General features: G+C 36.4%; 1 protein-coding gene across 1 annotated transcript; it reads left to right on the forward strand.

Moving 5' to 3' along the window:
- Window positions 1-3,249: 3,249 nt before the first annotated feature.
- LOC120172964 (hydroxyproline O-galactosyltransferase GALT2-like) lies at window positions 3,250-5,718 on the forward strand. The gene is made up of 6 exons (XM_039180279.1): window positions 3,250-3,335; window positions 3,936-4,167; window positions 4,292-4,582; window positions 4,854-4,979; window positions 5,130-5,244; window positions 5,464-5,718. The coding sequence occupies exons 2-5, from the start codon at window positions 4,069-4,071 to the stop codon at window positions 5,241-5,243; spliced, it is 630 nt and encodes a 209-aa protein (XP_039036210.1). The 5' UTR covers window positions 3,250-3,335; window positions 3,936-4,068; the 3' UTR covers window position 5,244; window positions 5,464-5,718.
- The last annotated feature ends 5,607 nt before the right edge of the window (window positions 5,719-11,325 follow it).

Consider the following 11,325-nt stretch of genomic DNA (forward strand, 5'->3'; position numbering starts at 1 on the left):
TTTTCTGATAAATGTGACTCTTTTCTGACAAAGGTGAATCTTTTTCCTCAGCTGCCTGGCTTACCATATGTAGGATTCTCTGCAAATATCCTATGTTTTCAGTCATTCCCTCTTCCAGTGTTTGTATCCTTGCTTCCAGCTCTGTTTTTTTCCCAGCCCACCAAGATGACAAGGTCTCCTCATTCTTAACTTCCATTGATTATTCTGGTAACTCTATGGTTCCAGTCTTTTTCATCTTTTTTTGTCTTCCCTAGCGTGATATAATTTCTTTGGGATCACTAAACTTAGCTTTATTTACCAATTATCAGGTTTGCACCTGAATTTTGTGAGAAAGGATTTCAGAAGAAGAAGAAAACGTAGGTTTACAGAAAAAGTATTCTCGATTTTCATTCATAACCTTAATTTTTGATTACAAATCCGTGTATTTATATATATATATATATATATATATATATGAGGTTGTACAATTATTTATTGACAGCTATAATATTATCTCATTCTCAACCTATTCTCAACCGTTGTCCTTGCTTCTCTGCTGCCGTGGATCCTTCTTATCTGTTGGCCCTTCCTCGGCCCAACTGCTTGCTACGTGGTAATTCATTATACTTAGGGATGGCAAGCGGGTACAATTTCGTGGATTCCGCACCGCACCCGCTCCAATTGGGGCGGGGATGGGTATAATTTTAGTGGGTAGTGGGCGGATGTGGATTTAGAAAGTGATACCCGTCGCGGGTAGTGGGCGGGTAATGGGTTTGAGACCTTACCCGCCCCGCATCCGCACCGCATCCACCCCGCCCCGCATCCGCCCGCCCCACATCCGCCTGCCCAACTAAATATCTATTAAATTTTGGACCATTATGAATTTAGGTGTAATTTTAAGAGCTAATTTATAAATCCTAATATTGTATAAGATATAACTTGTAATTTAACCAAATATTAGGGATAAGTTTATGCATAATTTTTTTTTTCTTTCAAACCTCTTGTCTTCACTCTCAAGCTTATTCAGGTATGTTTCTTCCCTTTTTACTTGAAATTTAATTTTTGTAAGAGTCAATTCCGTAGTAATTTCGTTTTAAGCTCCTCTGCATTTCGTTTTAAGAGTTTAATTTTTATTTGCTCGTACTGATTTTTAATTATTTTTTAGATTCATCTTAATGTTTGTTTTAAGCTTAATTTCTTAATGTTCTACAAATCAGTATCTTGTGACTGAGCACCCACATTTTTTGCTAACAGAGTCAGATCGTTGCTTCTCAAATCTCTATTTTTAACGCCACTGAATAGAATTATGTGTTTCACTTGTGCTTCTCAAACCTCCATTTTTAACGCCATTGAAACAGACTTTTTCAAATTCAAATTTCAACCGAATATTTTGCAATATTGGTGTTTTATTATGGTGTTTTATGAGAATGATGATTGTAATACTGAAGTATCAGATGTCACAAGTATTGCTTGAAATTTTAGAATGTTGTGCCAAAGAACAAAAACATTATGTGTTTGTCATTTATGTTTCTAGACTTTAATTATGTCTTTTATTATGATGTTTTATGTACTTTAAGATCTATATTAACACTTAACTCAGATAATCATTGGTTTATTTTATTATGTTTCTTAATAGATGTGTTTGTTTTATGTTTGTTTCTTATGTATAACTTAAGTTTGTTATCAGGCGGGTCTAGCCGAGTACGTCTCCAGTGGGTAGTGGGTGTAGGGATGGATTTGAGAATGTACCCGCGTGGGCGGGTGTGGATTTGAAAATTTTTACCCATCATGGGTGGTGGGCAGGTGGTGGAATGAAAAATATTAAGTGGGTATGGAGATGGAGGAGGGGTATCCGCACCCGACCCACCCGTTTGCCATCCCTAATTATACTTTTTATTTTTTACTGCATCAAGTAAGTTCCTCATTTCCCCCTCTTTCATAATTCAAAATCCCTAATTCCTTTTCTAATTTCTCAATTCTCTGATCCTCAATCCCTAATTTTTCATCCAGGACCATGAGGTTATTTTTCTGTATTTCCAAATCATAAATTGACGAACTCAAAATGTTACATTATCCTTGTTAAGAAGGATCAAATTTCGATTCCCAAACCCTGTTTCATTGTTTTCCATTTTCTCGAGATCGAACCTCATATCAAGAATGCCGGCGAAATGTTAAGGAGCTAGGCTTCGACGTTGTTAAGAAGGATCAAATTTCGATTCCCAAACCTTGTTTCATTGCGATATTGCCAAATTTGGAGGAACAAGGTTTGGTTCTTCTTTGCTTGAAAAAATAGGGTTTGAATGATCGGAGTTTGTAGGGTTATAAAGGTGCGAACTTTAAGGCTTGGGTGAATCTAGATATTGTCTTTTGTTTTGATGTTTCTTTTGCATGCTTAAAGAATTTAGTGGATTTTGAGTTTGATGAAGTTTATTTTGTAGTTTGGCTTGTAAAGTATTGTAAGATGAAGAGGGTAAAAAGTGAAATTCCCACTGGGAGGAGGTTCAAGTTGTCTCGTTTGTTGTTGGGTTTAGGAGGGTTATGCTTAATCTTCATAGCTTTTAAGTTTCCTTATTTTTTAGAGATAGCAGCTGTTTTGAGTGGAGATGATAGCTATGATGGATTGGATGGGAAGGTGGTTGGGGATGTTAATGATGCAGATTTGGGTAAACCCTTGGTTAATGCTGTTTATAAAGATATGTCTCACCGGAAATTAGAGGATAAGCTAATCCAGGATGCGCCTATGAGGCCTACCGAGGAACCTTTGGAGGAAGGAAGAGGTGGAGTAAAGCCCATTAAGCCACTTCAGCATCCATATGGTCGAATAACGGCTGAGATTTTGTGTCAACTGAATAAAACTAGTGAATTGTGAGTGCTTGAGAAATTGGCGGAAGAGACTTGGACTTTGGGATTGAAAACTTGGGAAGAATTGGATGTGGTTGATGAAAAGGCAATTGAACAGAATTCTTTGCTTGATGGGAAGCCTGAGTCATGTCCTGCATGGTTATCTGTAATCGGAGAAGATTTGGCTAGTGGAGAGAGGCTAATGTTCCTTCCATGTGGTCTCAAAGCAGGTTCTTCAATTACAGTTGTTGGTACTCCTCGACATGCTCATCAGGAGTATGTACCCCAACTTGTAAAATTGAGGAATGGTAATGGTTTCACAGTTTATGATTGAATTGCAAGGGTAGCAGTCCGTGGATGGGGAATCTCCACCTAAGATTTTACATTTGAATCCTCGATTGAAAGGAGATTGGAGTCACAAGCCAGTCATTGAGCACAACACTTGCTATAGAATGCAATGGGGTAAAGCTCAAGATGTGATGATTTGCCATCCAAGGATGATGAAGACATGCTCAGTAAATTTTTATCAAGCATCACTACCTTTCAGTTTTGTCTCCTTTTCTTATTTATTTTTCCTTTTAAAAATGAAATTAATCGTGCATTTATTTTGAGGGATAAAAAAATTTAGGTAATAACTGTTTGAACATAAGCCATGCTATGCCGATTTTGTGTTTGAGGATAAATAAATGTGACTACATGGTCAAGAAACAAGAACTTCACAGAAATTTATGAATCATGTTTTTCTACATAATAGATTAAATTTCATGAACATATCAATGATGATAGCCTGCAATTATCTAGAAAAATTTATGATCTTTTCTTAAATGCTTTAGCAGTATTTCTTAGAAAGTGCTTACTAGGAGTATTAGAGGAAGGCGTGTAAGTTGGAAGTTGTTTCCAGTTGAAAAACTTTGTAGTGCTTGTGTTTGAATGTGGTTACATGCTAGCAGAATAGGAGGGAAGGGCATTTTCATGTTTGGTATTTTTTGCACGTGGAAGACTGAGCCTTCTTGTTGTACTTTGTGACTTTGTTCGGTTTATGTCTTCTATTTTTGCATGTGTTTGAGTTTTGAAAAATTTGAAGGACATTTATCAAGTACCTATACTTTTGGCAGTTGATGGACAGCGAAGATGTGAAAAATGGATTCGGAATGATGTTGCAGACTCGAAAGAGTCCAAGACAATGCTTGGTTCAGACGGTTCATTGGACGGGAACAGAAACCTGAAGTTACCTGGCCATTTCCTTTCATGGAGGGCAGACTGTTTATCCTGATTCTTCGTGCTGGCATTGATGGATATCATATCAATGTCGGGGGTCGACATGTGACTTCATTTGCATATCGCACTGTATGTTGCTTAACTTTAGTTAAAAAGTGATGTTTGTGCTTTCCAACATCTATATCAATGCACCTTTCATGGTTTGTAGCCTTAGCGATCTCACACTAAGATCACATAAAAACTATATTTTCAGGGGTTTTCACTTGAAGATGCAACAGGGCTGGCCATAAAAGGAGATGTGGATGTTCATTCAGTTCATGCAACCTCTCTTCCCACCTCTCATCCAAGTTTCTCCCCACAAAGAGTGTTGGAAATGTCACCAAAATGGAAAGCGTCTCCATTGCCTAAAAGACTAATTCAACTTTTTATTGGGATTTTCTCTGCTACCAATCACTTCGCAGAACGCATGGCAATTAGGAAAACTTGTATGCAGTCTTCGGTCATGAAGTCTTTAAATGTAGTAGTCCGGTTCTTTGTTGCACTGGTAAGGTCATTGAACTTTCTATAGATTTTAAGATCTTGTTAAATACTTGACTGTTATGCATCCTAACTTCAGTTTGTTTCACAAATAACAATGTGATGTTATGGAAAAAGCGTTGGAATGTCTGTTGCCCTGGCCAGTGTGGCTTTTATCTATTCTTTACTGTTTCTGGTTCTTAAGTAATTGTCCTTTACAAGATATTCTTCTCTAGGCATTAATGTTCAGATTGCTTGTATTACTTTTTGTCTCTACTTATTTGTGTAATAAATTGCAGAATCCAAAGAAGGAGGTGAATGCAGTGCTAAAGGAGGCAGCTTATTTTGGTGATATTGTAATTTTGCCATTTATGGACCGCTATGAGCTCGTGGTTCTTAAAACTATTGCACTTTTTTACTTTGGGGTGAGTTCATGGTATTATTTCCTTTCATTTCCTTTCTCTGAAATGCCGTCTGTTCATAGTTTCTGCAATTTATTATTATGTATTTATGTGTTTCTCTGGGTTGAATTTCTGTCAATGGTGATGCTAAATCTCCAAATTTTGTCAATTCAGGTGCAAAATGTGTCAGCTGCTTACATCATGAAATGTGATGATGGCACATTTGTTAGACTCGATACTGTCTTCAAACAAATTGATGGAAAGTGGAAATTGGGCTGTCACTTATGAGGTATGCATATTGTAGTCACACATTTTCGTCCGATATCACATAATGTTTCGTGACGTGTTTATAATATATGATACTCTTATGTTATGTGGTATATACGTATTGTACATTTAAAATATCACTTACATTATAATGTTCACGTTAAATATACGTATAATATAAAGTATCATACATATATATACATTAAATTATTAATAACGTTTGTTTTCTTTACATTTATAGGCCCCAACAAAACATGTGGCCCAACAGCCCGTTTGGCAGACCCAAAGCATTGGTCAACCCTAGCTCTAGTTTCCATCAAGTGCCGTTTCTATCAAGGATTCATTCTCACCCACGTCCGAGTTTCACGGCAACACGCCTCCACCTCCGAACCATCCGGCATTCATCACCAACAAACAAAGGAGGAAGTTAGGATTTGTTTAAACCAAAAATAGCCTTTTTCAAGGCTATAAAACCATGTAATCACCACTGTTTTGTAGGGGGAATATATACGAAATACAAGCTTTTTTTTTTACACCCATACATACGAAATACTCGAGCAGAAGATAGTGAATGCTACGAGCTTTATACGAGATCCACACACAGATTACACAAAAAAATACAAGCAGAAGATACACGAAAAAGGGAAGAAATCCGAGAGAAAACGAAGAGATTCGGGAGAGCATTCGAACCAAGTCAAGGGGAGAGATACAGTTTTGTTTTGAAAGCAACAAGTATCAAGAAAATATATCCAAACTCATTCGAAAAATAAAAAACAAGAGAGAAAGGATTGTAGACAGAAGCACATTACCTCGGTTCTAAGAGGAAATCTCATTTTCAAGGAAAGCCTTTTTGCTCCCTTTCTCGTGCATTGGATCTCCGTTGAGGAACCCATGGGTAGACGAAGATTTATAGCCAAATAACGGTGATCATTTTCTTCTATGAAATTCTTAGTTTCAAATCAGAGAAAAAAAGAGTTTTCAATAAGGAGTGTGAGGTGAGAAGAAGATGCAATTTAGGGTTAATAAAATATGTTTTAAATGCACTGCGGGTGCCATGTTTTGGAATCAAGTAGATTATGCTAATATGGTTTTATAAATACATTTAAAATTATGTTTTAAATATGTTTTGGGGTTTTACGCACAAATTGATCTATTAATGGGGCTCACGTGCTTGACACATGTGTAAGGTAAATGTTTTTGGATTTTAAGGGATTAATCTTTGATGTAATCATTCCATCTTCAATATCATTCAATTTGGTACTTTTATTTATTTATTTTTATTTTATTTTCTTTTGGTTTTTTAATATTTATTTTCTTCACATTTTTTTCAATATTTAACCCTATTTATTATTATTTATTTATTTATTTTATTATTTTTACTCTGTTTTATTTATTTTATTTTCCCCTCATTTATCTTATTACAATTATATATTTTTCCCTTTTTTCATATTTATATTTTTTTATTTTATTTTTACAATCTAACATTTTTTTTATTTTTAGGTTTACTTTCAATCGATCAAAGGTGAACAATTCGAACCGAAATTTTAAATTTTAATTTTAATTTCTAATTTTCGTAATTAAGACAACCGACAAATTAATTGGTACCGAAAGGGCGGTTAAAGGGTGTTAATCATTCCTTGACCGTAATCGACTCCCGAACCCAACACATCATTGGTAAGACGCAGATCAGGTAAGAAATAAGGTATCCGATCAACCCATTTGTCTTAAAATAAATGATCGATGGCGACTCTAACCCCATTATTCAAGTCGAAGCCCAACTCCGGGGTCTAATCGAAAGACGGTTCCGACATTTTGGCGACTCCGCTAGGGACAGGTAAGTGAGTCAATCCGATATTAATTTCTGGTTGTCTTTTTTATGAGAAAATATTAAATTTTAATTTAATTTTTTTATTCGATTCCAATTATTTATCTTTGATTTTTTTTTCAAATAAATAGTTGTACTAACGTTTTTTCAATGATTTCAGATTTTCAAAATTTTCATCTCCGACTCTATACTCGAGCTCCGAACCCTTTTAAGTGGGAGTGAAAGCGACGCCTTCGTGTGAATTTATTCATCGCACAGGCCTAGCAAGTAGCCTTCGGGATTCATATACCATATGTCTTCGTGTAAATTTATTCACCGCACAAACATAAGAGAATGTGTCCTCTCGAGTTTAACTTAGTCCACACAAGCTTGTAATGTGCTAAGGACTAAGGGTCTGGTAAGTCCAAGGGGGCACCAGCAAGGAGAACTCAGGTACCTTTTGGAACCTAAACCGGGAGAGTACAGGGAATTAGAGCCCACCCCAAAACCTCATTCCAAACCTTAGGCTGCTTTGTTTCCTGCTTTACTTTCTGTTCAATGTATGCGAACTAGACAAATATGCGGTTAGGATTTGTTTGAAATTAACATGTGGGATAAAGATCATGTCCGGGTAGGAATTAAAGCAAGTGAGGTAGATATCATGTGAGATATGATTTTTTTTATTTTTTTACTGTTTTGATTTACCTCACTAACTCTTTTTATTTTTTTTATTCTCTTTCATTTTGTTTTCATCATTAGCATTATTTAAAAGAGGTGTTGATCCACTAAAAACATGTTTGGTAAACATGAATAATCTGCATTAATGGACAAAGGGGTTGTAATACAAGAGATGAAAATGCAGAGGATGGTCTACAAGGCGACTATGTGTCACATTCAATCCAGAAGACGTGGTGCCCACGATTAAAGAGTGTATCACTCTGTTGCATTATAAAGGACTCATAATGAATCGGGTCGACATCAAGCACAATTAAAGTCTATCTTTGAAGAACTGACTGAAAGAGGTTGTAGGGGCAAGATGAAGGACTGATCTTGGGAGTCCCTTCAAAGACAACAATGGAAAAATGATAGTTGAAATTGGAGACCCTTTCTGACGAATTCAAGAAACAGGCAAATGAACTTTATATAGTTCTTATCAATTGAGGGTTTTAATGACGTATTCGTTGGGAATAGGTTCAACAAAAGACAAATGTCAGAGATGCAACCATTCGAGACTTCTTGAGCCAATACAAAAAGCAACTCAACATTTGCACGGTTCATCTAGAGAAGCCAGAGCGGTTCGACAGGTTATTCAACCGGTGATAGACGAAGGTAGAAGACTAGTCAATATGTCAGAAGCTTTCAGGATATTTTTGTCTCTTAAAAGATAAAACACTTTTGTCCCCAATAAGGATTATTTATAATAACAGGTATATTTTTGGATCAATGCCTCGAACATTGCATGCATCATGCATTCCTGCATATTTCACATTATTTATCTCTCTTTTTTCTACATTCACATATCTTATAAAAAATGGGAACATTTCGATCATGTTCTCATGGCCTACAAAAGAGCGTCACCAACAACTTTTTGACACCCACGTAGTGTCACCATATCTGGTGGAACCCATAAAGCCCCCATACTCCAAGTGGTATGATGAGAGTGCCCATTGCAAATATCACGACAGTGTCCCGGGGCACACAAATGAGAACTGCAATGCATTCAAGAGAATCGTACAAAAGATACGTAACAAGAATTGGATCGACTTCAACAACTCGGGGGCATCCAAATAAGGAAGAAGATCATTTTATTTCATCATTTGTTGCATCCTGTTTGAATTTATTTTTGAACTTTCTCATATTTTGGGTGTAACTTGTTTTAAATTTTTCTTTTTGAACCTTTAAATAAATTTTTGTTACTTTAAAGACGACGAGCAATGAATCAAATTTGCAGACTTGAAATTCTTTAAATATCAACTTAATTAAAAACTCTGTAAATGATTAGATTTATAGATCTTTGACAAAGTAACACGATTAAAAGTGACAAAACAAGGACTTTACCCCGAAAAGCCCGAACACCATACATTTCCCTTACAAGAACTGATATAGCCTTCTCCTCCCATCAGAGTATAAACAAGAGGCTTGGCATTTAGGTGTGTATAGGTACGGACAACATGAGGCATCTTTTTCATATGACATTATTATACTTTTTGTTTAAGACGTTCAGTGATGATAATGATCTTTACAGATGGAATAGTCGAGTAAGTGAATCTAGTTTAGGTCAGTTGCTTGAAAATTGAACTCTAAAGATGAGATTCCTTGACTTTCAAAAACTATAACATGTTCTTCTTGACAATCTATTCCACTAAGGCAATTAGTTATAGAAGAAACTTGAAAGCCCTAGCCTTATGAATAGATTACGTTCAAACCATGACATTGCTCGAACACTTGGCAATTCGGTGTTTGCTCCACTGCTATTGTTCGGCCGAAGACTTTGTGATGAGATGAACCCTTCAGTTAACTTGATAAAAATGATTAAAATGTTAAGTTATCCCTCTAAAGCAATTGGTTAAACGCCCTAGCTTTATGGATTCAGCTAGCTAGATAACGACAAATTAAATCAAATTTATCTAAGCAAGAAATTTTCAGTAAAAATGGACTAAGGGAGTTAAGGAACATCTGCTATAGTCAATTTCACACGAGCACTCAAAAATTTCATTTTTAGACCGATATTTTTGCACTACCTTTGTTAGAGGAGCTTACAAAACTTGAACAAATGGAAGATTTTAGATAACTGAAATAGAAGGTCTAGTAATTGATAATGCTAGTTGCATCATTTTGTCCGCGTCTAATTAAAATGCCAAGCCAAAGAAAAGCATGTTGCAATAACTGAAAAAATGCTCTTTTCATGGATGAAACCTTAGGTCAACCTGAAGACAACTCATTAATTTGAACATTTTCCAAAAGATATATAACTCTGAAAGCATTAAAAAGAGCTATTGATTCCTTTGATATACTTTGAACTCATGTTTACAGTTTGATTCAATTGCAAGCAATATTTTTATAGCATTTTTATCATTTTCCCTCCTAAAACAAGAAAAAAGAGAAAAATAGTTTCAAACAGGACAATTTCAGATATGAAAGGTTTGTAAAGCCAAAACTTAAAAAGAGAATGGGGCACGATTGATTCCAATGACCAAATTGGCAGACAAAGCACGAGGCTCCATCCAAGAGATAACACATAATTCATTCATGTTGCATGCATCTTATACATACTTAGGTGCCTCACATTCATCATTTTAGCATACATGATTTTTGTAGCTTTTAGAGTCAAGTTTCGACTTCATGACGAAGGATACTCGATTCGAAAGAACCTCTAAAGAGCGATGGTGGTTGCTTAACTCAGCAGTGAGAAGCTACACCTCAACCGACTTAACATATCTACAGATCTCATAATCAGTTTCAGATGGGTTCGAGGACCAATTCAGATCAAATCCAGTTCAGCTGAACTCAACAATGAGCAACATGTTTCCAGTTAATGTCTTCAAGCCAGATTTCAATTCCACAACGGAAGATATCCGGCTCTCAGAATTTATCAGGGCTTTTCCGTAAAAGGGGAATCATCCAAAGATCGTCTCATTTGGTTCAGACTCGCTCAAAGGAACCACCTGAAGAATCATGACTGGCTTAGACCTGTGAAGGGAAGCCATTTTTTTTAGAAACTGTTTGCAGCATAACTCAAGGCTAGAAGGGTTATCTGTCACCAAAAGATCTTCGAGTTCGACTACGCTCAGCTCCAAGGCATATCATTTGCAGTATAACTTAAGTCGAGGAGGGTTATCTGCCAACCAAATACCTTCGAGTTCGACTACGCTCAGCTCCAAGGCACATCATTTGCAATATAACTTAAGTCCAGAATGGCTATCTACCAAAGACCCTTGAGTTCGATTACACTCAGCTTCGAGGGCACATCATTTACAACATAACTCAAGACTAGAAGGGTTATCTGTCACAAAAAAACCTTCGAGTTCGACTACGCTCAACTCCAAGGCATATCATTTGCAGTATAACTTAAGTCGAGAAGGGTTATCTGCCAACCAAAGACCTTCGAGTTTGACTACGCTCAGCTCCAAGGCACATCATTTGCAGCATAGCTTAAGTCGAGAAGGGCTATCTGCCAAAGACCCTTGAGTTCGATTACACTCAGCTTTGAGGGTACATCATTTGCAGCATAACTCAAGGCTAGAAGGGTTATCTACCAAAGACCTTCGAGTTTGACTACGTTCAGCTCCAAGGCACATC

This window comes from Hibiscus syriacus, unplaced genomic scaffold (assembly GCF_006381635.1).
Source record: "Hibiscus syriacus cultivar Baekdansim isolate YM2019G1 unplaced genomic scaffold, ASM638163v2 tig00111920_pilon, whole genome shotgun sequence".
Taxonomy (NCBI): domain Eukaryota; kingdom Viridiplantae; phylum Streptophyta; class Magnoliopsida; order Malvales; family Malvaceae; genus Hibiscus; species Hibiscus syriacus.

What these genes read in the sequence shown, in the direction of transcription:
- LOC120172964 (XM_039180279.1), top strand. Translation starts at nt 4,069, where the DNA reads ATGGAGGGCAGACTGTTTATCCTGATTCTTCGTGCTGGCATTGATGGA. An exon ending in CTTCATTTGCATATCGCACT is followed by an intron (nt 4,168 to 4,291) that starts GTATGTTGCTTA and finishes CTATATTTTCAG; the next exon opens with GGGTTTTCACTTGAAGATGC. An exon ending in TCCGGTTCTTTGTTGCACTG is followed by an intron (nt 4,583 to 4,853) that starts GTAAGGTCATTG and finishes AATAAATTGCAG; the next exon opens with AATCCAAAGAAGGAGGTGAA.